This window comes from Emys orbicularis, chromosome 20, assembly GCF_028017835.1.
Source record: "Emys orbicularis isolate rEmyOrb1 chromosome 20, rEmyOrb1.hap1, whole genome shotgun sequence".
In the NCBI taxonomy this organism is placed as follows: domain Eukaryota; kingdom Metazoa; phylum Chordata; order Testudines; family Emydidae; genus Emys; species Emys orbicularis.
The window spans coordinates 1,114,418-1,140,369 of record NC_088702.1 but is presented as its reverse complement, the minus strand read 5'-3'; the positions used below and the strand labels follow the sequence as shown (position 1 = coordinate 1,140,369).

Here is a 25,952-nt window from a genome sequence, read left to right as displayed (position 1 = left end):
ATGGTCCAACCAGCCTGCCAAGCCTACTGCCCACCTGGGGAAGCTGAGAATTCGCTGGGGAGATCATGGAACCCGCGGGGCAGCCGGCTGCAGACTCAGTATTGGACAGCGCCGGCTGCAGGCGTTTGGCCCTGGCTTTGGGCTACGCCAGGGGCGGGGCAGACTGGAGGGGAGAGAAGGCCTGGAGGGGGAATGACCTTGCAGCGGAGGGTCACACGGATGCTCCCAGCAGGGAGACACCGTGCGGTCGAGTCAAACACCTTGCCCTGACCAGAAAGCAGTGGGGCAAAGGGGCCTCCCGGGCTGCGGGAGAGTCAGGGAAGCAGAACGGCTGCCCAGGGTGCCAGTGGAGCCGGGCCCCAGCTGCCCACAACCATCAGAGACCCCAGGAAGCCAAAGGGGATGTCACCCTCCCAGACAGCGGCCAGGAGTCAGCGGGGCAGGAGCTCTGGCCTGTGAGGGCAGGAGCAGCCGCTCAGCACCGTGCCCATTGCTGCCCAGGGTCACGCTGACTGACAGTCCCAGGCAGCGCGGGGTCACCCCCCCGGAGCAGGCCATTGGGAGACAGGCTAGCGGGCCGGCCGGCCTGCGGGACGATCCGCTCTGGCGATCCCAACATCCCTTTATACCGGCACCAAAGCCTGGCAGCTCCGGCTCTGTGCAGGGCCAAGGGGGCTCTCCGTGGGGCAGAGCGTTCCCAGACTGCAGCCCTGCTAGCCAACGGGGGTGCCGTCCTGCAGGCTGAACGGCCGCTCCCACGGGGGCAGCGACCGGGCCCTGGCTGGAACGAGATCAGACGTGCTGGGGAGCGGGGTCTTTGACTCTGCCCAGGGTGGGCCCCGGAGCGCTTGCCGCTCCCGCGATGCACCTGGCTCCACGCGCGAGCCCGCCTGGCCCCCTGGCTGCCCCGAAGTCCGTGGCGAAGCCCCAGGCAGCTGGCTGGGCACGGCCGCGCTAATGCAGCTGGCTGTGCACCGGGTGCAGCAGGGTCATGTGCTCCGCCCCTTTGAAGGGCAGCTTCTCGGTGGAGTAGTGATGCACCACCTCGGGGACGCTGCCGAAGACCCCGCTGGTCTGGCTCAGCGTGTACTTGTTGTCCTTGGTCTGGGCCACGATGATGTGGACGCATCCCTGACTGGTCCTGCAGCAAAGCCACGGGGGGGGGGGGGGATCAGACGTGCTGGAGAGTGACCGCGGGGGGGCTCCCTGGGCCCCACGTGCTACAGCCAGCACTGACCTTAGTCCTTGCTCTGGCTCCTCCCGGCCCAGCACTTCATGTATGAAACCTCGCAAGGCCCGAGCAGCTTCGTTATCCCCACTGTGCAGAGGGGAAACTGAGGCACGGTGAGGCTCGGCCTCAGCAAGTTAGTGGCCGACCCAGGAGTCCTGGTTCCCAAGCACTTGAACTCACTCCCCCTCCGGAGCCAGGAAGAAAACCCGGGGGGAGTCTTGGCTCCTGACCACCAGGCCCCACTCCCCTCCCAGAGTTGTAAATAGAACCCAGGAGTCCTGGCTCCCCCCACACTGGGCACTGAAGGGTGGCTCCAGAGGGAAACTTCTCCATGGATCAGACCCAACGGGAACTGCTGGGTGCAGAGTTCCAGGCCGGCTCCTTGTCCAGTGTGCTGCCCTGGGAGCAGGGGGTGTTTCCCGGGATACAGCCCTGCGCACCACCACCTCCAGGCTCTGCCAGCTAGCCCTGCTGCCAGGGCCTGGCTCTCTGCTGCCTGCCCCACCGCTTCCCAGGCCAGAGCGACACCATCGCCCCCTGCCAGGTGTGACGGGAGCAGCCGCACGAGGCGCTGGCGAGTCCCTGGGTACGTTCCCCGTTTCCCTGGGCTGGGCCCGGCTAGGGGCTGCCCAGGGCCATTCCGGCCCCACGGTCGCCTCGTCACCAGCCCAGCCCCTGTTTGTTCCCTTCCCTGCTCCGATTGTTTCGGCTCCAGGGGCTCCACTTCCTCAGGAAGGAAACGCGGCCAGCACTGCCGACAACGATCCTCCAGCGCTGCGCCAGAGAGCCAGGGGCCGGGCACTGCTGCGACCCGGGCCGAGGACACAGCCAGCAACAGGGAGGCCGAGGGGGGCGCGGGGCCTTTGCCCCATGCCTGGCGCGGGGGCTTCCCACGGTGCTCCACGCCCACAAGGCCTGGAATCCAAGGGGGTCAGGCTGCTCCCCAGAGACCCTTCGGCCCAGGAAAGGTGTTTCTGTAAGGCAGCCCCACAGGCCTGTGCTTCCCACAGAGCCCTCCCAGAATGCCTGGGTCCTATTTCCAGCTCAGGGAGGGGAGTGGGGTCCAGTGAGTTAGAGCAGGGGGGCTGGGAGCCAGGACTCCTGGGTTCTCTCCCTGGGAAGGGAGTGGGGTGCAGTGCTTAGAGCTGGGGGGCTGGGAGCCAGGACTCCTGGGTTCTATCTCTGGCCCAGGGAGGGGTGTGGGGTCTAGTAGTGGCCAGTGCAAGGTGCCCGTTATGCCCTGGGACAGGACTGCCCCAGGGGTGTCGCCCCCCCACATTTTATCCCATTTCGATGGATCCCAACCACCGCCCTGCCAGCGGAGCCGTATCCCCCAGCCAGCCCCATCCAATGCCCCCGAGGCTGGGGCCCTGATCTCTGCTCCGCCTGCCCCCTGCAGGCAAACGTCGCCCCTACTTACTTGAGCGCGATGGAGTATTTGCCATTCCCCGTCTCGCTGGTCCGCACCAAGTAACCGGCCTCTTTGCAGGGCTGCAACCGGCTCTCGGCCTCGGCCCGGGTGATGGCTCCATGGTACCAGCTGTGAGGAGCAGAGAACGGGCTGGGTTTCTGAGCATGTCCTGCAGGGCCCGAGTCCTGGCTCTGTGGGGTGGGCAATGGGGGGTTACAGGGACCCCTCATGTGCTGGTTGGAGGGGGGGTGATTAGGTCTGGGGGTGCATGGCACGGCACAGGCTCCACCTTCCCTCTCACGTTAGTAAAAGGCACATGCTTTGCCTAGCATGTCCCTGGAAGCAGGGCTGGGCCCTGGGGGGCGGGATGCATTTAAGGGCTGGGTGTCCAGGCCATCGGAGGCTGATAATCTCGTTAGCCTTAGGAAGTGGCTGGAGATCCTGGGATGGGAGGAGACGGGGCTAGGAGGGGGCCCAGCGAGCTGCCGATCCCAACCCCGGGGCTGGCCTAGAGCCGCCGCTCAGCTCCTCCGCTTCCTTGTTCCAAAGCCAAGATTTGGAGGCAGGGGGAGGAGAGAAAAATTGATTTCCCCAAGCAAGCGGGGAGAGCCTGGGGCAGAGGGGTCAAGACAAGGGACACCCCGACGCCCTCGGAGGGACAGGCTGGTGGGAAGGGGCAACGGCGAACCAAAGTCACAATGCAGCCTCGTTTTGTTTGGGAAGCTCCTGGGGTGCAGGGCTGGGCAGGGGAGGGGGGGGGTCGGGCAAGGGGGTGGGCAGGAGGGGGGGCGGGGCTTACGGCTGCTTCTCCAGCGCCAGGGCTGGGTCCACTCGCTCGCCCTCGCCGTGGTCTGGGAGCGTCGGCTTCAGGGTCTTGGGAGTCCAGCTCTTCTGGCGACGGTGCTGCCGCAGCGCCTCGTCCTTGGGGGCGCCCGCCCGCTCCGCTCCCTCAAACTGGACTGGAAGGAAGGGCTCCGTTCGCCAATCGGCAACGGGCAGAAGTGCCCGACGCTCCCCACCCCGACCCAGCCTGAACGGGCCACGCTCCTCTCCCTCGTGCTCGCCCTACCTCAGCTCCCGGGCTTCCCCAGCCCAGATCCCCTCCTCACCCCCAAGGACGGGCCCCGGGGCCCCTGCCAGGGGGAGGGCGCTGCCCACTGGACACGGGCACCGCACGGCGTGGACGGACACCCTGGCGTATTGCTAAGAGAGCCAGTCCCTGGCCTCTGCTAGCAGGAGAGTGGGGCAGCTCCCCAGGGCAGCCTGGGGCCACGCGGAAACCAGAGCGACCCCACGGCTGCTCCCCTGCAGCCCTGAGAGCAGGCTCCAGGCATGTGCCCATATGCCTCTGTCATCTGCAGGCCCACGCCCTGCCCGCCCCAGAGTCCCCAGTACCCCACCAGCCAGCGCCTTCTCCCCCCCCCCCCCCCCGCCGGCCAGTGCCCCACAGCCCCACCCCCTACCTGACAGAGCCTTCACTATCTGCTCCTTCTTCCACTCCCAGGGCTGCTCGTACTCTGCGGCAGGGCGCTCGTCGTTCTCAGGGAGCCGGTTGTCCACCGCCCGCGCCCTCCTGTCCTGCGGGGTGCTGGCCGGCGCCTCCCCGGGCTCATAGGGGGTGTCATAGAGCTGCGGCGGGGCCTTCCCCAGCTGCTCCTTGGAGCCCTGCCGCTTGGGCGCCGCGTCCGGCCGGGGGCCGCCCTCCCCCGGCTCCCCAGGCCCGTCCAGCAGCAGGATGGCTTTGACCAATGGGTCCTTGGAGCCCCGCCTGCGGATTTCTGAAAGGCCAGGGGAGAACCAGAGTCAGGCAGCCCCCCAGAGCCCTGCAGGCAGAGCGGGGGGAGAGGGCAGCAAGGAGGCCTGCCCCCCTGCCCCATAATAATGCCCAGGTGACCCCCAGACCCAAAGGTGGGGGTGAACACCCTGGAACCTGCAATGTCAGGGCTCAATCCAACACGCCCCGCCCTGGGAGACTCCCACGGGCTCCCGCAGGCGCTGGCCAGGCCAGTACCCAAGGGCTGACCCAAGCTGGTCCTGGGAACACCCCGGCTCTGCAAAGCCAAGCTCCGGGGGGCAGGGGATTAACGCTGCTTTGTGGGACATCGGCACATGGAACTGGGAGGGCGAGGTGCTGTCCCTGAATGCTATGGGGCTGGGAAGGCAAGTCCTAGCCGTGGGGCTGGGAAGAGGGCGTGTCCCCCAGGGCTCAGCTCTGGGGTACCGATGAGTGCCAGGGTGGATCTGGGGTCTCTCTGCCCCTCCCCAAGGCGCCGCGGGAACAGAAACAATCCTGGAGCTGCAAAGGGATCCTTCCTGCTGGGAGAATGGAGCGGGACGTGCGGACGGGCTCCCGGAGGAAACGCAGGCAGGAAGCTACGCCCTGGCTGTCCGATAGGAGCCCCTATCCCAGGGCAGGCCAGCGGGTGCAGCGAAGCAGGGCTGGGACCAGGCTAACCCTGCCGTGCTCGGGACGTGCATGCAGCTGGCCAGGGGCTGGGGACTCGCCCCGGGCCCCCATCACGGGCCACCCTCAGCACCAGGACCCTTATCCCCCAAGTCACGGAGCTGAGCTGCTCCCCGACGAGAAGGGGGCCCAGGGCCGAGCTCCCTCATCCCGCTGGCTCCGGGAGGGGCAGGCATGTGAACCCGCTGTGGGCAGCGTGGGGCAGGGATCCTGCCCAGCGCCTACCAAACAGGAGCCCACCCTGCGGCTGGGGCCCACGCGGGCCCAGCCGAGCCATCAATAAAACCACCCGCGCGCCCCCAGCCCTTCTCCGTCCACGGCGAACCCTGACGCCCCAGGCCTGACAAACTGCCCTGCCTGGAAAAAAAACATCAGCCAGCAGCAAATCTTTCATTTCCAGCTTCCGCTCCACTCGCTTCCTGTTATTCTGCCCAGCTGCTTGGCCGGGGCGAGCCGGGGCTCAGCGCAGCGCGGCACTGACTTGGGGCGGCTGTGCTGGGAGCCGGGCAGCCAAACACGCCGGGTTGCTAGGCGCCCATGGGATGTATTTTTCAAAGGGCAGCGGGAGAAAGTTGCTGCTCAGGGGCTTGGCTGTAAAACGAGCTGTAAATTACCGTGATTCCCTGGGCTCGAGGGAACCGCAGAGCTCCCAGATATTCCCCGTGCCCCCGCTGCTGCCCCTCGGACAGCCCGGGAGAGCTGCCACCCCCAGCACGCTGCCCACAGAGATGCCCGGGGGAACCTCGGAGGTGAAAGCGTGAAACGTGCTGAGACAGCTCACGCAGCGGCTCTGCCAGTGCCCCTCACTCCCGACCCACAGCCCCTCCTCTGGCCCAGCCCGGGGCACCCCACCCAGCTCTGCCAGTGCCCCTCACTCCCGACCCGCAGCCCCTCCTCTGGCCCAGCCCGGGGCACCCCACCCAGCTCTGCCAGTGCCCCTCACTCCCGACCCGCAGCCCCTGCTGCTGGCCCAGCCCGGGGCACCCCCCCCAGCTCTGCCAGTGCCCCTCACTCCCGACCCACAGCCCCTCCTCTGGCCCAGCCCGGGGCACCCCACCCAGCTCTGCCAGTGCCCCTCACTCCCGACCCACAGCCCCTCCTCTGGCCCAGCCCGGGGCACCCCCCCCAGCTCTGCCAGTGCCCCTCACTCCCGACCCGCAGCCCCTCCTCTGGCCCAGCCCGGGGCACCCCACCCAGCTCTGCCAGTGCCCCTCACTCCCGACCCGCAGCCCCTCCTCTGGCCCAGCCCGGGGCACCCCACCCAGCTCTGCCAGTGCCCCTCACTCCCGACCCGCAGCCCCTCCTCTGGCCCAGCCCGGGGCACCCCACCCAGCTCTGCCAGTGCCCCTCACTCCCGACCCGCAGCCCCTCCTCTGGCCCAGCCCGGGGCACCCCACCCAGCTCTGCCAGTGCCCCTCACTCCCGACCCGCAGCCCCTCCTCTGGCCCAGCCCGGGGCACCCCACCCAGCTCTGCCAGTGCCCCTCACTCCCGACCCGCAGCCCCTCCTCTGGCCCAGCCCGGGGCACCCCACCCAGCTCTGCCAGTGCCCCTCACTCCCGACCCGCAGCCCCTCCTCTGGCCCAGCCCGGGGCACCCCACCCAGCTCTGCCAGTGCCCCTCACTCCCGACCCGCAGCCCCTGCTGCTGGCCCAGCCCAGGGCACCCTGGCTCTGCTGAAGCCCTGCAATTTGACCAGTGGAAGCTGCGGCTCTCCAGGCCTGGACTCTCGTGACCACTCACCAAAAACCCTGCCCAACTGCTGACAGTGATGGACATACCCTGGGTTTGGGACGGCGCCAAGCCCCCGACTGACAGAGTCCCTACGCATTTGCTCCAGCCCCACCGACTGGGGCGAGGCTCGGGTTTGGGCCCAGAATCGGGGCAGGGAACCCGGCAGCGATCAGGACGGACTCGAAGGCTCCAGCCGCAAACAGCCCCGGGCATCTAACTCTGCTCCCCCCTGCAGGTCACCCCCCCCTTCTCCCCGAGGCGTCTGGCTTGGCTGGGGTTACGCAGAGCGGGCTCCCGGGCACTGATTACCACCCGCACCCTGCCCCAGAGGTACTGCAGTGCGAGTTGCCACGTGCCCAGCACGCCAGCTTGGGGGGGGGAGCGGACACACCCCTTTGCTGTGCTAGTCACTTCGCAAATACACCAGTGTATACCCTGGCTACCCCAGACCTGACCCATGGCCAGGCACCAATCGGGTCTTCCATGGGCGTTAGCAGTAGCCCGGGGAATTCAAAGCTCCTCCGTGCGCTCACGCCGTGCGAGCTTTGCAGTCCCTGGGAGTCCACGTGCGACGCTCCAAGCCTCCCCTGAGACAGGCCCCAGCCGCCCCCCAGGTCAGTGACCGAAGGCAGAGACAGGCCCCCACCCCCGGGGAGCACTGGGAACGAAGAGCTCCCAGCCCCAGTGGGCCGGCACAGGGCGAAGGCAGGAGCCAGCCAGCTCACCGGATGGGGATGGAGCCCGGCGCGTGCTGGGGCTGTCGCTGGCCAGGCGTTTGTGCAGCCGAGCCGAGCCGGCCGGCCTAGTAACACAGGTGAGAGCGGGGAGGGAACCGAACCGGCCCAGGCGCAGGTGGACACAGCTCTGGAGCCTGCCCCACCCCTGGCCAAGGCCAAGGACTCCAGGTATGATGGAGTTCTGAACGCCAGGATCGGGCCCATCGCGAGGGATTCCCCGTTTCGTTCCCCTCTTCTCCGCCCCGGGGGCTGCTCGTTTCACTTCCCTTCACTGAGGGACGTGAGCGGAGGTCAGAGTCCATCGGCCCCCGAGTCGGGCCCTGGCCAGAGCCCGCTCGGCTCCTTATCTCTCCCCGCAGAGCAACAGGAAACAGAAGCGCCGGCTTCCTGCTCCAGCTCGGTTTCGTTTCCACAGGGCTGCTGCAGGGATGGAGTCTGCCCCGCCTGGAGCAATCCCACATCGTACCCAGCTCCACGGCTTCAGGGGTGGGTCTTTAACATCTGCAACTATCCCCCCTGCAGAGAACCTCACGCCACTTGAATGAGCCTCCCCCATTCGGCAGGGGGCAGATTTAAATATCCAATTTCAACATTGACCCGTCCCACCCCGAGTTTCCCTTTTCCCGGGGTCAAATTGGCATTCGCCAGCCCCGCCAGGCTCCCCGGCCACGCACCTGTTATCATCTGCTGCGCGTCGTAGGGCTCCATGTACCCGTCGTTCTCCCCCAGCCGCTCCGCCTCCCGCTGGCCCTTGGTGCGCTTGGCGTCGTACGGGTCGGCGTAGTCCTCCAGAATGATGACCTGCAGGGGGCAAAGAGTTCCCAACACGCCGGCCAGGACAACCACAAGCTCCCTAAGGGCCACAGCACCAGCGCGCCCAGTTATGGGGCGGGAGGGCCTGTGTTTCCAGCGGTGCTGGGCCCCACAGCGCCCCACACCTTCAACCGGAGAGCTCAACAGCACCCCTGCCAGCTCCGGGCCCTGCTTCACTGCCACTGGTGCTGCTGGCACAGCCGTGTGACACGACTGTGTTCACACGCACGGTGACGGGAATGCTTCACGGTTGGAGACAATATAATCCCAGAGGGATCAGAAGCTGGTAGGGACAGAGAGACGAGGTGGTGTGGCCTGGTGGGGAGGGCCCTGGACTAGAACCTAGACCTGGCTTCTATCCCCTGCTCTGCCCCTGCCCTGCTGGGTAGCCTTGGGCAAGTCCCTTCCCCCCTCTCTGCCTCAGTTTCTCCTCCCACACTTTGCCTGTTCAGACCCATGAGCCCTCTCTCACGATGCGTCCCAACGACGCCGCAGCCAACACACAGGGAGCTCCCAGGGCAGACCAGGCAGCCTGTTGCCTTCACAGATGCTGGCCGGTCGTGGTGATGCTAGCGGGGAGCCTGCTAACACACATGACAACCACAACAGCCTCGTGCTCACGGGGATCGTGCCAGATGGTGGCAGCACGGCAGTGTCCCTGGAGAAGACAAGGCCTCTGCATCGGTGCAAGTGCCCAGCACACCGCAGCCCCCTGAATTCGAGACACGCGTGGGTTCCAGGCAGTGGGGGGCGCCCAGGCGAAGGCTCTTGTGCCAGTGGGGGCAGAGGGTAGGGGATTAATGAGGCCAATGGCTGCAGAAGCCAACGTGAAATGCACACGCCTATCAACGTGGAGAAAAACACGAGACAGCGGGGTGCGGCGTATGCACAGGACATGCTCAGCCCCAATTTCCCCCGGTCTCGCTACCCAGTGAATAACCACAGCCTGGGGCCGGCCGCTGGGCTGGCTAACGGGGCCGTATCGGCAGAGCGGGCAAGGAGAAGCCCTGGCCAGGAAGCGCAGCGAGAGCTGTGGGGCAGCCTGAGGCTCCTGCGACTGGAGTGGGGGGGGGGGGAGCCGCAGATCAGGACTCCAGGGCATTGACTTGCCCGATGGGAAGCACAGGACTGAAATACTGGGGCGGGGGGGGGGGGGGGAGGGAGTCTGTGGGTCAGGGCTGACCAGCCGTGGGCACCTCTGTCTGAAGAGCTGCAGGTTGGGACCAAGGTTCAGGCCAGCGCTGCCAGGGGCTCTCCGATTCCAGGACGTAGGCGCTTTATTTAGCTAAACCGCAGCCCCAGCTCAGCGTGTCCCACTTCCCAGCAAACGGGGTCCTTCCAACCAGACTTTTCATAACGAGCCGCCACGCCAGCAGGGACTAACGAGGTCAGCCTGGGATCAGTGAGCTGGGGGGACAGAGCGCCTATTCTCCCTTTGGCAGATTACAGCGAGATTGGGATAAAGGGAATTAGGAAAGGGCTCAGAGCCGGGCTAATCAGCTGAGCCGACAGCATTGAAAACCACCTCCTGCTCTGGGGTCCCTCATTTCCCAGGATCCGGGGAGAGGGAATGAGAACGTGACCTGCCCAATGCCACGCACCAGAGCTCTGCCAAGCAAAGGGGCAGCCGCTCTCCCAGGGGGCGCTGGCTCCCTCGAGGCACCAGTACTTGGCCGAAGCGAACAGGGTTTTAATCCATCCGGCAGGGCAGCACCGTCCCCTCCCAGGCACAGGGCAGGCTCAGAGTACGCAGCCCCTGCGTCCTGACCGCGGGTTAGCGGCGGGAGTTAAAGCCCAGAGGGCGGCCTGCGGGCGAACCCGCACTGCTAACGCCCGTTAAAAGCGGAGCGGCCGTGTCTTCCCGGGGGGCTGACCCCGAGTTAAGAACAGCCATTTGCTGCCATGTAGACGCCCCTGGGTGAGTTGCCCAAGCCCAAGCCCACACAACAGCTCCCGTGAGCGCCAGCCCCGGGCGCTACCCGCTAGGCCACGGCCCCTTACCGTCTCCTGCTTAGGGCTCTTGCCCTTGTCCTCCTCCGGCGCCGGGCTGGGCGCTGGGCTACTGCTGGGGTAGCTTTTCCCATTCTTCTCATGGGCGTCCACCTTGATGAGCCGGTTCATGTAGGTGCTGCAGCCGGGGCCCTTGGGGGCGCCCTCCTGGGGGCTGCCTTCCGCCCGTGAGTTCTTGCGCATCTTGCCCGTGGCGGCCTGGATCAGCCCCTGCAGGTTGTCCCGGGACAGCCTGCTGCCGCCATCCTTGCCGGGCCCCGGAGCCGCCCGGCAGCCCCCCAGCTCGGCCGCCGAGTTCTTGCGGTTTTTGCCCTGCACTGGGCCGGGGCCCGGCTCGGCGGGGCCCAGGGGCTTCCGGGAGGCGCTGCCCAGCTTGCCCAGGCTCCCGCTGCCCGGCCTGGCCCGCTCCGAAGCCGTCTTCAGACTGGAGGGGAACTCCCTGAACCACTTGGCCGCCATGGGGCGGGGGGGCTGCCGGGCTATGGCTGGGAAAGGCCGAAGCGGAGATGCCGGGGAGGGGGCTGTGACCTTTGGTGGGGAGGGGGGGATCTGGAGCCTGGTGGCTGGGGGGAGGGGGCGTGCCCCACCCACGGGGCCCGCTGGGGAGCTCCGTGCCAACTGATCCAGCAGGGGATGCGGGTGGGGAGAAGGGGGGGTCCTGCTTCCCCCTCGCCCCTGGTAAATCACAGTCCCGGCGTGGGGGGGAGAGTCACGGCAAGGGGGCCCCCATCGCAGAGGTGGGGCGCTGGAGTCACTCGTGGGGGGGGGGGCTGGTCCTTAACCCATGGGGGTGCAGCAGTGAGCGGGATGGGGAGACAATTTCACCTGCAGGAGAAGGGGGGTGGGGAGCTTCCTTCGCCGGGGGGGGCAGATGGGGTCGCTCCAGGTCCGTCGCCCCGCCCCGGGGGCTCCACGAAGCGCTGCTGGGCGCCCCGAAGCCTGGAGGGGGTCTGCGGGGGCGGCTCCGTGTCTCCAGCGCCTCGCTCCCTGCAGCTCCGCGGCCGCCGGCCAGCGCTGCCCGGGCTCCCCGCCCAGATCCGGAGGGGGCGGTGCAGGGGGGAGGGGGGACCGGCCTGCAGAGAGCTGCCCCCGCCGCAGGGGGGCGCAATCTGCCGCGCAGGGAGCAGGGCGATTTCCAGCGGCGTCGGGGCGCGCGCTGCGCGGTCAGTGCGCTGCGCGCTTTGCCGCCGGGCCCGGTTTGTAAATCAGCGCGAACCTTCTGCGCGCGGGTGATAATTACAAACTGCGCCGAACGGGCCACGACTGCGAACTCCGCCTGCGAATAACCGTCGCCCCCGCGCAAATCAGCGCGCGAAGCCCTGGTGTCCCCGCGCAACGGCTGCAGCTCGTGCACGGGGGGGCTCGCCCCCCAGCTTTGCACGCAGACAGTGCACGTGCCATGTTCGGACTAATTGCAATTAGCAGCGCCGGCCATTAGCGTTCTGGTCCAGCCAGGCGCGGGAATTGCGCGCTCGGCTCCGGAGCGGGGCCGGCTCGTGCTCCCCGGCGTTGGCGGTTGATCCCGCCCGCCAGGTTTGCACCCCGGGCCCGGGCCATGGAGCCGGCTTGGCCCTGCCCCGGCGGGCGGAGCTGGTGCGCGGCGAGACCGGGGCTGCAGGGTCCCGATAGGGCCGCGGGGTGCCCGGGACTCGGGGGCTGGTTGCGGCCAGGGACGGGGCTGAGCCCCCCCCCCAACCTTTCCTATCAGGGCCCCCCGGGGAACCGCCCCACCCCTTCCCCTTTGTGGCTTTCTGGGGCTAACTGGCCCCCTTATATAGTCCCCCTTTGGGGGGACCCAGGAGGGAAATTGCCCCCTTCCCCTTGCAAGGGTCGTCCCCCCCCAAGGCCCCTGGTGCCCCTCCCAGGTGGGGCCCCGTGGTGGGGGTGCCTGGCGGTGCACACCTGTCTGCAATGGGCACAGCTCTGCGGGCACCTCCCTGGGTCCGGCCAGCCCCACCCTTGGGAGCAGCATGGTCAGACACGCCTCGGCCCCCGACGCTCACTGGGTCTCTCCTGGTCTCTTTGCAGGTTGCTGGGGCCCGTGACCCCCTGAGCCATGTGAGTAGCTGGGGGAGATGAGCTCCTGCTGGCGGTGAGCTGGGGGGCTCGGTGTCTGTCAGGCTGGGGCTGGGGACTCTCCCGGCTCCGGGCTGGGAAATGCCCCTCCCAGCTCCTGGCCCCCAGCATTGCAATGAGCCCCATGGGGTTCTGTGGTGCTGCAACCCCAGGCACCACTCGGTTTGGGGAGGGTCTTGGGCAACTGCCCCTCCCCCACCCTGTCCCTGGGGCGGCCCTCCCAGCGCAAAGCTCCGGCCCCCAGCTCAGACTTGTATCAGGCCCCATGGCCAGCTGGATCCCAGTTCTGCAGCAGCATCCCCAGATCCAGAGGCAGCTTCAGAAAATCTTTAGCAGGAATTCAATCTGGCAGTGCGACCGTCCGCTGGCATAGGCCCAGCTCAGTTCACACCTGTTTCAGGCTGCTGCAAACTCAGGAAACGTCACAGCATCGGTTTCCTAAGAGATCCGCTCTAGGAATTATTTGGGGGCAGTTCTAATGTCTGCTCTGTGCTAGGCCAGGGGCTGACGCGATGACCACGGTGGTCCCTTCTGGCCTTGGGATCTGTGAATCTAGGCTCCGGTCCTGTTTCGAGGTTATTTCGGTGGCATGAAGGCTTGAAACACACATGTGTGAGTGAGCGCGAGAGAGAGGCCCTGGAGCCAGGGGTGAATGGTGGGTGTGGCATATTGCACTGCCCCTGGGCCCTGAGCGAGTGTCTGGCTTGATTTATTGATCTTCCCAGCGGTGCTGAGCGCCCAGAGCTCCCTCTCACGTCACCCTCCTTCCACGTTATGACTGTAGGGTCATGGGTGATAAGGTCACAAAGCGCGTGTGTCCTCTGTTCCTTCTGCCGTTTCAGGGCAAGCAACAGCGGTGGCTGGGGTCCTCCCCAGCCCCACAAGCCGAATGGGAAACCGGAGCAGCTCAAATACTCAGGTAAACTCAGACCCTGGTTCCTTTTCCTCGCCACTGCTGGGGTTGGTCATGTGGCTGTTGATTTTGCATCCTCCACAAGAAGGCGAGAGAATCATTAACTTTCTGTGTGTCTAGGATGTAATGCAGCTTAATGCTGCAACAGCATCTCTACAAACAGCCGTTCTGTGTGACGTACGGCTGTGTCCTGTGACAGGCCGGGTGTCTCTTGTACGTGTGACCGTCTTACAACTGCGCTTTTAATATTGCAAACGAGTCCGTCGCTAGAGTTGCAGGCGCTTTTGTGGGGCACTCTCATGCTCTTAGCAATGACCAACTTTGCTCTTTGTTTGTTATCAAAACCAACGGGATATAAAATAACCCATGGGTGGTAGTTCAAGCTAAATCCTTAATCTGGCAAATGGTTAAACCCATAAAATGCAGATGTTAAACTGAATACACGTTAAGGACGTGGGTCGTTTTTTGCAGGACCAAGACCTAAGTTTGTACCTGAATTTCCATGATAAACCCTTTCACAGGGGTTCAAGGGAAACTAGCATCTCATCCTGCAAACTAATAACCAAAACCTGGATCAGGAGGGTGGGAGTGACAGGGGAATCCATCTTTGGCTTTTAAGATAAAAGATGCATTTTATTGTCACTAAAATAGAGCTTGTTGATCTTTTGAGGAGTAAAGTAACTAAAGCCCCAGAGATATTGTGTGTGTGTGTGTGTGTGTGTGTGTGTGTGTGTGGTGCACAGATATGCAAGAGAAACAATAAAGTTCTTGGCATTGTTAGCATCTGTTGGCTAATGTCCATCATCAGAACTTAGCCCAAAATGTATTTCTATAATAGTCGGTACAACCGTTGAGGGGGAGCTGTTTACCAAAATAGGTATTTGTCCCTTTCCCCTGAGGTCACTTCAAACAACTCTCAGGTTTGTTAATCCACAAATAAGGCTGTAAGAAAGTTGTTTGGTTGGGAGGCTTTGTTTGGTTGTTTGTTCAAAAGTTATAGCCACAGTTTGTTAATGTGGGGTTTCCAGGTGTGCGCCTCCCGAAGCAGGGCAGCGGCACAGAGGAATCCTGCGTGTCCTGCTTGGTTCTCACAGGCAGGCATGATGCTTGGGTGGCTGGGCCAAAATTTGAGTCAAATTTGCTGCAATTATTTTTAAAAAAGTTGCTGTTTCCGGAAGAAAATTGCAACCTGTGATTTGCGTTCAGCCTTATCCGTAAGCGTGTCAAGACCCTGCTTCGCCGGAAGCACAACATGGAGTTTTCGGTGTTTTTCTTGCTTGTTTTTCAAGGTGTCGTCAAGAAAAAGGATTCGGAAGTTTATGTCGGAAATGTCCCGCCTGAAATGAAGGAGGTATCTTCATCGCTGTTTTGGAAGGGGCGTTCTCTGCTTTAGTGATATAAGTTAAGCAGTTAACATTGACATCCCACCAAGTCGTACGTAGTCTGCCGTCTTTAACTCTTTGTGAAATGCGGTTACGCGGCTTGATTTCCCCGCTCTGCCGCCCAATAATCTTCCAAGGGAGACGAAAGCTGGCTTGCAAACATCCGCACTTGTTCCTGTGTAAGTGCGAACACGGAGGTGGCAGGTTGGTGCTGGTCATGGGATTAGTGATGCTCTTGGGGGGAACCTGCAGCAGGAACCCAGCAGTTTAATATAATGGCCGTGACTCTTATCAGGGCAGGAGGAGCTTTCATCTTGCTCCCCGTGGTTACTCTGCTCCCATTCTCTACGGTACGTCTTTCTGAACCAGGAGCTGGTGTCTGCTCCGCTTGCGTGACCCTTTACGCTGATCTCGTTCCAGGGCCGGCTGTTCTGTGTGTAACAGGTTTCGCTGGAGCCTTGTCAGCTGCCTGTCTCGGCACAGACGATAGCTGGACTCACCCAAAATAAAATGTGCTCCCGTCCCTGGGGAAACCGCTGTCCTGAATCTTACAAATAAACCGCCTGCTGCAGCCGCTGTCAGTGCCTCTGCTGTAACGAGGCCTCTCCCCTTAACCTGGGCTGCTTTGCTTTCCCAGGAGGACATATTGCTCCTGCTCAGGGACTTCCACCCGCAGCGTATTAAAAGGTGCCATTCCGGGTTGAGAAGGTAGGTTTGTTTTTCCTTTTGCCCTCCGTGTAGTTCTCCCTGTTGTTCAGCTCAGCAAGCTCCCGTCCCTGCTCCAGGGGGCTTTGTTCTGTGAGGATAGAGGCTTGCTGATACCCCACTCCCTTGGAGAGCAAAGGGCCTTTCCTTAGCTTGCTCCGCAGATTGGGTGGTCATGGTAGTTATCAAGTTATTTCATTCTAGGGAGTGTCTTCGGAAGAGCCCCCAGCTGGCACCCTAGCTTCTCCCTTCTGTCCAGAAACAGCAGAACAATATTCTGGGGTCACCCTGGAAGCTTTTCTCCACCTCCCCCCCCCCCCCCCGAGTCCCCACCAAGCTAGTGCGACAGGAGGCCAAAGGCAGCCCGAGGAGTAGGGTCTTGGGAACAGTTCCTGGAGATAACTTAAGGCCCTTGGTTTGGGCTTCTCTCCGCCCTATGGCAGTCTGGCTCGTTGCTGGGAGCTCCTGTGGGTCCACCCAGTGGCACTTGTTCATTGCTGGGCCATTTCTAGCTTCTTGTTATTGGACACAGCAGGATGGGTCTGTGACAGGTTCGGTCACAGAGACCCCCTTGGGACTGTCCCCTGACGTGCTGAAATTACCTCTGAGCCCGTTTTCCCTGCCAGCTTGGGACTCCAGAACCCTGCCTTGTGGAGCCAGACACGCTAGTCTGCTGCAACACAGATCCAGGGTCTGGTCCACGCCCCCAAAGCTGCAGACTTAACTGAAAACAGCTCAGCAGGTCACCTGCCTCCTGCACCCAGACACCCAGCTACCAGTGGGATCCAGACCCCAAACAAATCCGTTTTACTCTGTATAAAGCTTATGAATTGTTCGCCCTCTATAACACTGAGAGAGAGAGATGCACAGCTGTTTGCTCCCCCAGGGATTAATCACTTACTCTGGGTTTATTAATAAACAAAAGTGATTTTATCAAGTATAAAAAGTAGGAGTTAAGTGGTTTCAAGTAATAACAGACAGAATGAAGTAAGTCACCAAGCAAAATAAAACAAAACTCGCAAGTCTAAGCCTAATACCTGTAATCAGTTTCTTAATGTAAATCTCACCCTCAGAGCTGTTCCAATCAGCTTCTTTCACAGACTAGACTCCTTCCTAGGCTGGGCCCAATCCTTCCCCTGGTACAGTCCTTGTTAGTTCCAGCAGCCATCTCAGGTGGTAAGCAGGGATTTTCTCAGGACTGGCCGCCCCCTTTGTCCTGCTCCACCCCCTTTTATAGCTTTGGCACAAGGCAGGAATCTTTTGTTTCTCTGGGTCCCCACCCCTCCTTCTAAATGGAAAAGTACCAGATTTAAGATGGATTCCAGTATCAGGTGACATGGTCACATGTCACTGTAAGACCCCTAGTCTCCATTCCCTATGGGCTGGCCCACAAGTACACAGGAAGGCTTGCAGGTAAATAAACCATTTACAAACAATTGTCCTAATCAGTGGGAGCCATCAAGATTCTAAACCACCATTAATGGCCCACACTTTGCATAATTACAATAGGACCTCAGAGTTGTACTTCATATTTCTAGCTTCAGATACAAGAATGATACATGCACACAAATAGGAGGAATATATTCAGTAGATTATAAGCTTTGTAATGATACCTTACAAGAGACCTTTTGCATGAAGCATATTCCAGTTACATCATATTCACCCTCATCAGCATATTTCCATAAACCATAGGGCGTGCACCATCCCAGGGTAACGTGGCACCTTCCCCTCCTCCCCCCCCAGCTATGCCTTTGTAGATCTCGGCTCCTCTGAGCAGGTGCAGGCCGCAATCCAGCGCTTCAGCGGGCACCTCGTGAACGGACGTCGCCTGTTTCTGAGCCGCACGGGCGCAGGCAACGGGAGGAAGGACCCGGCTGGGACCCAGCGCACCGTGGAAATGCCCGTATGGCTGCTGCTAGCTCTGAACTGTGTAACTAGCTGTAGGGGAGGCCGCCTGCCGGCACGCTTGGCCAAGGCTGGTTCGGATGGACCGAGCCCTGTGCTCACTTTGTGGCTGCGCACAAGTCCCTTGCCTTTCCCTTCTCCCCACGATGTCAGTCAGACACGGGGGCTGCTGCCCGAAGCGGGGCGTGGGAGGCAGGAAGCCGGGGTGATGTTGCCAGCTCTGTCACTGTGTGAATGGGAGAACGGGGAGGGGGGTGGCTGCAGTGTCCGAGACCTGCCTGTTGTAAGAGGAGAATAACCCCCCCCCCCTTTGCAAAGTGCGCTGGGCAATTTGGAGGAAAGCCCCGGTGCCAGCGCACCATGTTCCCTATCCCGCAGAGCTGGCTGGAATACGACCATCGGCAGCCCTGAGCTGCTGCCCGCTGTAGGGAGCAGGCAGGAGGCAGCACCTGCTCTCTGAGCGCTTCCAGCCCGTGGGGGCTCGTGGCTTGTATGGTGAGATCAGCTCTGTTTTCTTTACAGGCTTTGGAGAGAGTCCCCAGAGGAGAGCTTGGTCTGAGCCAGGGTAAGCTCTGGGGGGGGGTCCCGGCCTCCTGCCTCCGGGCACTGGTTCCATCAGCAGCGCCCCACCTCCCACCCCCATGGGGAAATGAAGCTTGGTGGCTGCTCGTAAATCTGAGCTGTCTGGCTGCCCCACGCCCCTTTGCTCTGCACGGAGCAGCCTGCGTGTGACAGGAATGATCAGGGAGGGGCTGGTTCCACACGCCTCTGGAGACGTCCTAGCCCAGGGCCCCGGACAGCAATTCCGGGCCCCAGGGCAGAACAGTCAGTGCCCCCCCCCCGCATGCACAAGCCGCGGATGCCTGACATTCGAGCGGTGCTTTGCCTGTGCTGGTGGGTGCCCAGCGAGCTGCCGGCTGTACTGCTGGGCCCGTTCTTCCGGCACAGCCAGGGCTTCCATGTGCCCCCGCCCGGTAGGGCTGCCAACTCTCTAATCGCGCAAACCCAAAGACCCTTGCCCCACCTCTTCCCTGAGACCAGACCCCACCCCCTGCTCTCTCCACCCCCACTCCGTCCATCGCTCGCTGTCCCCCACCCTCACTCACTTTCACCAGGCTGGGGCAGGAGGTTTCGGGGTCGGGCTCTGGGAGGGAGTTTGGGTGCAGGGGGGTTCGGGGTCAGGCTCTGGGAGGGAGTTTGGGTGTGGGAGGGGGTGAGGGGTGCGGGCTCTGGGAGGGAGTTTGGGTGTGGGAGGGGGTGAAGGGTGTGGGCTCTGGGAGGGAGTTTGGGTGCAGGGCTCTAGGCTGGGGCAGGGGGTCGGGGTACAGGAGGAGGTCAGGGGGTCGACACTTACCTCGGGCGGCTCCTGAAAGTGACCCACACACCCTTTGGCAGCAGCTGCTTGGGGGGGTCCGGGGGTTCTCCGCTTGCTGCTGCCCACAGGCAGTTCCTGGCCAATGGGTGCTGTGGAGTCGGTGCCCAGGGCGGGGGCAGCGTGTGGAGACCCCCTCCCCGGGGCCGCAGGGACTTTCCGGACGCTTCCCAGAGCGGTGCTGAGCAAGGGCGGGCAGGAAGCCTGCCGTAGCCCAGCTGCCGGCGGAGGCCGGGGGCCCCCGGTCAGTTGTCCCCTCTGCCCCCCCGTCGGCTGGCCTGTCCTAGACCCAGGGGCATTGGAGGTCGCACAGGCTGGTAGGCCCAGGAACCTCGAGTGGCTTCTAATTCAGCAGCCACCTGTACCCTGCTCTGCTCGCTGTTCATCGAATTCCCAAGTGTCCCCTGCCGGTCTCAAAGGGGAACGTCCCCCAGGCTCGTGGCTTCGCAGGAGCTCGCCTGCGTTTTCCTTAGTCCCTGTTGTCAGCAGCTCACCCTGTGGCTGCCAAAACACCAAACCGGCTCCAAACACCAGAACTGTCCTGCCTGAAAAGGCAGCTGCGACTCTGGTGCACGTGGGCCTGCTGGGGTTGAGGGAATTCGGTCGCACAAGGGACTGGCTTAGCTAATTTGGGGGGAGGTTCTGGGGGTGACCAATGCCGCTGGGCACGTTTCGGTTGCTCCGGTTAAATCTCGCTGTAAGGTTTCTAAACCCCTTCTCCAGCTGTCGCGCGAGCTCCCGGAGCAGGAGGGGAAGGCGACTGAAATCCCGTCTGGCGGATTTTAATTAAAGGGCTCGTTTAAATCTCAAACCCTCCTGTTCTTCCTCTGCTCCTAGCAAAGGCAGAGAACCAAACCCTGCAGCCGGCACCTCCCGCTGCAGTGAGGCAGATCTGTTACGCGGTTCCCATGGAAATGAGGTAAGCACCAGTGCCAGGGACCCCGGCCTGCCAGCATCACCGGCTCTGGGATAACGACGCTGTGACGTTTAATGCTCCTCACTCTGCCACTCGTTCAGTCCTGGCCGCTTGGCCGAGGCGGCCATGTTCCATACTGCTGGTAACCTCGTTAGAGGATTTCAGTTCTCTGACCTCCACCAGGCCAGGCCAGTGCACCAATCCGCTCGCCTCCTCCCCAGAATAGCTCAAACGCCATAAGTCCGCCGACCCGGGTACCTAGCCCCTGATTTCCCCCCCCACCCTGCAACCTGTGCCTCGGCCTCTCCTCCCCCTGCCAGCCTCAGTCTTCTCGTAACTCTTAGAACTAATTCATTCCACCTGCTGCTCTTTGCCTGGCACGTATCGAATCTGCTGGCGGGTGAAGAGAGACAGAGCCGCTGCTTGAGGCCCCTGTAAACGAGCATGCAGGGCCTTGGAGAGAAGGGGCATTGGACCATGGATGAGAAGCTCTTTCTGTTGGCTAGATCACACCCTCTCTCTCCCACCTTGCTAAGGGCTGTACCACATGAGAAGCCTTCCCTTTGCTGACTGGCCTCTTAAGCTAGTTTGTTTCCACTCCAGGGGTTCCTTCTTGGCCCTCATGCTGAAAGACTGCTTTAAGGATTTGAACTGGTTGGTGTCCATTGGAAAGCTGCACGGAGAGGCGGGGCTGCTGGTGACGGATGCTCTGCCACAGACCCCGTACTTCTGGGCCATACACCTCACAGAGGTAGGCACGGGGAAAGCCGGGCTGTGAGTCCTTTCCCAGGAGCCCCTGGGAGATGGTCGCCTTGTTCTTGGTGTGCGTGTATCAGACTGTAACACACGTATTTCTGGGCTAGCCCGTCCTGGGGGGTCTACGAGCAGTCTGCGTAAGGATTATGTAGGCCCACGAGGAAAAGGCCAAACGTGCAAAGGGAACCGCGGGGAGTTCTGATTTCCGGGGACGGGATGATTGCCCATTCTGAGCACGGTTTCACACTGGGATCTCTGCGCTTTGAATTTACAAGGCTCAAATCTAACGAGGAAAAGGCACAGTGGGATCAAGTTCCAATCCCTCCCCCCGCCCTGGTTGGTTTCTGCTCTGGGGTCTTCGCTCCCGAGCCAGGGACATGCTGAAATCCCGCTGACGCCCCAGGGGGCTAAGCGTGATTGGCTGAATTGCAAAGGGAGTGAGCCAGAGTCCGGCTGGATGCGGGGGGGAGTGGAGAACAAGGCTGTGACCCTCGGCTGGCACCAGAGTACAAGTGAGTGGTGGTGGATGTGCAGTGGCGCTGGCAGCCTGGCGCGAGGGGTGGGATTGAGTGGGTGTCGTGCTCTGCTCTTTCCTCGGCAGGAGAGTCACTCGAACATGCACAGGCTGTTCTGCCAGCTGGCGGAAGAGGAATCCAAGCAGCCCTACCTGACGAAGCAGGCGGTGCAGCGAGGGACCCGCTGCATGGCAGAGTGCATTCTGGGGGACGACGGCGCGGCATGGAACAGGTTTAGGGAACAAGCTGCATGCTCAGAATGGACCGGCTGGGCGAGAGGCAGCGGGGGAGTAGGGGGGACATTCGCTGATATCGGTTCCCCTCGCACTGTGCACGGAGGGCATGTGGCACTTTCCTGGTCTGCAGGTTTCTTAGCGCGCCTGTGTCCCCACTACCGAGCCACAGCCGCTCTGTGCCAGCGCTGCCTGGCCGCTGCTGAGACCGGGGAACGAAGCACGAATTCCCAGGCAGAGGGGCAGTCGAACTCAGCAAGTGCAATTATCCAAGCTGGGGTTTGTCCCATGTTGGGGTGAACCCCCGGCCGCCTTCAAACAAAGCACGCGCCGCTCTAGCCAAGCTTTGCAGTTCACCAGCCGCATGGTGTCACCTTGCACTATGCTGGTGAAAGGCGCCCCCTGCTGAGTGCCCAGAACTAGCTCGTCTCACCTGGCTTCTTCCTTGAAGGTCTCTCATGCAGGTATTGACCCGGCCTGCCCTGGCTTCGCTCTCCCGGTCTGAGTTACTGAGATGGCAGTAGATAATATTGCAGTCAAAACTCCATTTTGCTGAGATTTTAAGCTGCACTGTTTAAAAAAAACAAACAAAAATCCCCTAACCCCTGAGGCAGTCAGCTGGCCTCTCTCTCCCTCCTCTTTGCAGGACAAATATTATTAAACCCTAGGTCCTGTAGCTTCTTTCTGGGCTCACGTGCTGTTGTTTGACCCTCACAGGTGCTGGGTCTTGGAGAAAGTGGAAGATCTTGCAGTGGTTCTCTTTGTGGACTTTGGCCGTTCGGCCACTGTCCCTCTGAACTCACTGCGGAAGCTGGATGAAGACGTTTTCTGGGACATAAAACCGCTGGCCCAGCCCTTCATGTTCCAAAAAGGTACTAGCATAAGGCCCCGATGTTGCAAAGGGATCCGTTCCCACTGATGCTCTGACTGGATCGCTTTGCACAGCTGGGGCATTGGGTCCTTTGCAGCCTCCCATGGCAACAGCCGTGGGCTGTAACTGATTTTAAACTTCAGTTTGGTAGAAACAACCTTCTGGTTGTGCAGTGCCACTTGCTGGCCAGGTAGGTGTATTGCATTTGACCAGCTGCAAGGTTAATCTCTTGTCTCTCCATTACACTAAAAAAACAGTATTTTCAGTATAAAGCCCCCCAATTCCCAACGTGGAGGTGCAAACCAGGGCTGGAAGAATGCTCTGCAGCTCTAAAAGCACTGTGGCTTTCTCTGCTTTGAATACTTACAGCCCCAGTGGCAAAACATTCACCCACTTTTCCAGGAACATAGTAGATCTTATCTTACCCTGAAGGTCTTTGATGCCTTTTTCTCCTTTCTCACTCTTGCTGCTGGGTTGCTGCCTAGTGACGAAGTATCACAAACTCCTAATTTCCCATAAAATGTTTGCTGCTCCTCAGAGCAGTTCAGCTCCTAGTGTGGGTTGGGTGTAACGGGAAGCCCACCTTGTACTGGCTTTTCTGGGAATTCTCATTTCCCGCTGGTTTGCATCCCTTGCCCTGCCATCACTAGTTAATGCCTCTGATTAAAATACCACCTCGTTAATGGGATCTGCCACAGCATGCTTGGAAACAGAAGAGCTGGTTTCTATTTGCCTGTCTTTGTATCCTCACAATGTCCCTGGGATGGGTATGATGTCTGCATTTTACGGGTGGAGAATTAAGTCACATGGAGCTGGGCCTTAACCCTGGGTCTCCCACCTCCCGGGCCAGCAGCCTATACACAGGACCGACCTGCCAGGTCCCTGTAAACTCTGGAATCACTTGGCTGTTTAAAGTGCTGAGTTACTGTCCTGCGTTCCTCCGTCTGATGCAGGGCAGAACCCCACTGAACCCTCTTTGTCTTTTAGAGATGGTCTCTGCAAGACCCATGGTCCGGCAAATCCTGCAAGGGAAGGTGGTCGGCCCGTCTCGCCTGGAGGTAACGTAGCCCTGAGCACTTGGGGTGTGTGAAAGGCTCGTGTGTTTGAGAGGATGCTGTCCTCCCCAAAATGCATAGGACCATTGGTCACGTCTGTCATCACAACCCTGGGGTCATATTTCATTGGGTGTGAATGTCTCTAAACACTGGCCCAATGTACATACCCAAGCCAGCTTTCTGGTGTGTGTACAGCAGTGACCAGTTCCCCTGGGGCTCCTTCCCACACCTCTGTGAGATCTTTACCCATCCTACACCAGCTTCCCTGGAACGGGAGGAGGGGGAGGGAGGCCTCTGGCAGCTTTGTAGAGGGATTTGGAAATGGTGGGAGAGACCGGCTAACTCTGCCCCACTTGCCTTGTGCCAGCCTCACATCCTGACATTCACCTTCTGCGCCGAGGAGGAAGAGGAAGCCGGGGACCCTTGGGAGCTCTGAGCTGAAGTCCCCTGCCTCTAGCTGCCCAAAGCAGGAGTGGGGCAGAGAACTGCTGGACCTTGGAAAAGTCGTCTTCAACCTGAACCAGCCTTATTAACTGGCTGCAGTGTTGTGATTGGGGGGAGGGGGCGTCTCTTATTTCTCCAGGTTTAGTGATGTCCCCAGTTAACTTCCCCTTAAAGCTATCTCGTTTTGATTTTTCTGTAAAATTGTGAGGGAGCTGGTAACTGTCCCTCTGGCGCCTGACTATTAAATGGACCGTGGAAAGGCCTGTCCTGGCAAGTCCCACTAACGCTGTCTCGGCTAGCGGAGGCTAGGTGTGGTTCTGTTCAGAGTGCCTGTCCGCTGCACAAATCACCTCTTTAGACCAGCACATGCCCTGGCAGCTTTAAGAGCCAGAGGGAGGGTTGTTCCCTCGGTGCTATAAGGACAAGGCCCTGCAGCCCTTTCTTCAGCAGGACTCGAGCCTTCAGCCACTGCCTTGTGTCAGGGCTTGGGGCAGGCTGTGTCCACAAGCTCCTTTGGGTAAAGTATCGTACAAATCCCCACTTCCTGTTACTTTGACAGACCATGGACAGGGTCCACATACTCAGGTCTTCAGAGTGACTAAACTGCTAAGGGCAGAGGTTGGTTTGTTTCTGAAGGGGGGAAGAAACGAACAGGGCTCTGGATAACTCAGGTCTGCCCCTCGGGTCTGGTTTGGGGGCTGGGTTGCTAAGTGGCTCGGAGGAAAGTTGGTCTGGTCCTTTGGGGGAAAGAAAGAAGCTAGCGCAAGAAGCTGGTTTAAAGTAAAATGGCCTCAGGTTCCCACCTGGCCCCCAGGTTTAGATCAGAAGGTGTCAAGCTTAATTTCAGAAGTGAAAGTCAGTGGGCAGGGCTGGCGGGTGTGAAACCAGAGATTCTCCCCCAGGAGCCTCCAGGCTGGTGAACCTGACTGGTAGAATCCCATTTTCTGAAAGGCAAAAGAAAGCTGTATAACCCATCCGGGATGACTTTGAACTCGGCTTTGCAGCTGGGTAGAACAGTTCAGTGAGGGGCTCGAGCCAGCTGGCTACTGAGTTTAAAGCTCTAATCACAGGGGAAATCTTAGTTTGGCTAGGGCTTGAGGGAAACGCGCTCAGTGCCTCTAGCATGAAGGGGCTTGGCAGCGTTATCCAGTGTCTGGTTGATGGCACATCACAACAAGCGTTCAGCTCCCCCCATGAACCTGCCCTGCACTCTTACCTCTGTGATCCTTCAGCCGAGTGTTTTACCATTGTTCAAAGGGGGGAGGGGACATGTGAAGCAGGCTGCAGTCTGAGAGGAACTCTCCTAACATTAATAAGGAAAACAGAACTAGCCTACAATCAGGCAGTGACACAGTCCGTGTAATTCCAGAGCCCTGATGCACAGTTGACAGTGAAAAGTAGAGCGCTGCTGGGTAAGAGAATGGGCATCTTCTGAGTGCCTTTGAGGTCCAGTAGCTTCTCTTAGAGTAAGTTCATACTGACAGTCTGGCTTTATGGCATGAGTGGTGCAGCCACATACTGACAGGCCCGGATGAGCGCAGCTCTGACATGCCAAGTTTAAGGGATGGAAGATGGGAACAGGAAGTGAACAAGGGGATGAGCAGGGAGTATTCTGTCCAACACCCACACCCTCCCCCAGGAGAGCAGCAGGGGGCGGTTTACCCCATGGGTACCACATTGGATGAGACCTGTGGGCCATCTACCACAGTTAGCTGCCAGCAGCAGCTACTTCAGGAAGGAAGGAACCTCAGAGGAGGCAGATGGGGGATGATCTGCCCTCCCTGAGGTGCTGGCCTCATGGCCCCTAGCCAGAGGGTTCACATCATGGTGCACACAGAGGATTCCAGGCCCAGGAGTACTCAGCAGTTCCAGGGGGCTGAGTTCACGTAGTTAACTGCCAGCAAAGGTAAAACGGGCAGAGTCATATACCGCTTTGGAAACGGAGTCAGAGGCAACAGGACAGAGCCCAGCTGCTGTAATCAGTTCATCAGCACCCCCAGGATTTGGGGGGGCATAAACAGGGTTGCCTTTTCAGCCCATCCTCCACTCAGCCAGTAACCCTGCCTCACTAATTTAGGAGGTAGAGATGGTCTGTTACCTCAATAGGGAGCACAGAACTGGCCCAGCTGTTAGCCAGGTTAGTGGGAACCTGCTGTCTCCCTGAATGAGACCTGCAGCAGCCCTGGCAGAGACAAAACCAGAACAGGTGAGAGAGTTGGGCAACATCTCCCATGCGAGCAAGTGGGGTGCTTCTTACAGCCCCTCCTCCCCCCAGAGCACATACAAACCACTCACCCACAGCAGGATGAGCACATACAGATCAGAGCTACTTTAGCCTCTGTTCTCCAGAAGTGAGAAACTTTGTGGTTTCTTGAAGGAAAATCTGTTCTTGATTTAGCAGATTAGCAAG

The 25,952-nt window shown here is 60.8% G+C and overlaps 2 protein-coding genes across 2 annotated transcripts; one reads left to right on the top strand and one right to left on the bottom strand.

Annotated features, from left to right (window-relative positions):
• Nucleotides 1-954: 954 nt before the first annotated feature.
• On the bottom strand, nucleotides 955-10,858 carry SHE (Src homology 2 domain containing E). The gene is made up of 6 exons (XM_065420561.1): nucleotides 10,391-10,858; nucleotides 8,251-8,377; nucleotides 4,106-4,420; nucleotides 3,442-3,601; nucleotides 2,652-2,771; nucleotides 955-1,141 (listed from the first exon to the last, which is right to left on the bottom strand). The coding sequence occupies exons 1-6, from the start codon at nucleotides 10,856-10,858 to the stop codon at nucleotides 955-957; spliced, it is 1,377 nt and encodes a 458-aa protein (XP_065276633.1).
• A 2,129-nt stretch (nucleotides 10,859-12,987) lies between these two features.
• Nucleotides 12,988-23,534, top strand: TDRD10 (tudor domain containing 10). Its single transcript, XM_065420384.1, has 12 exons — nucleotides 12,988-13,037; nucleotides 13,318-13,394; nucleotides 14,678-14,739; nucleotides 15,408-15,478; nucleotides 17,219-17,378; nucleotides 17,903-17,945; nucleotides 19,590-19,671; nucleotides 20,272-20,419; nucleotides 21,026-21,171; nucleotides 21,890-22,044; nucleotides 23,031-23,101; nucleotides 23,466-23,534. Exons 1-12 carry the CDS (start codon nucleotides 12,988-12,990, stop codon nucleotides 23,532-23,534), a joined length of 1,134 nt encoding a protein of 377 aa, XP_065276456.1.
• The last annotated feature ends 2,418 nt before the right edge of the window (nucleotides 23,535-25,952 follow it).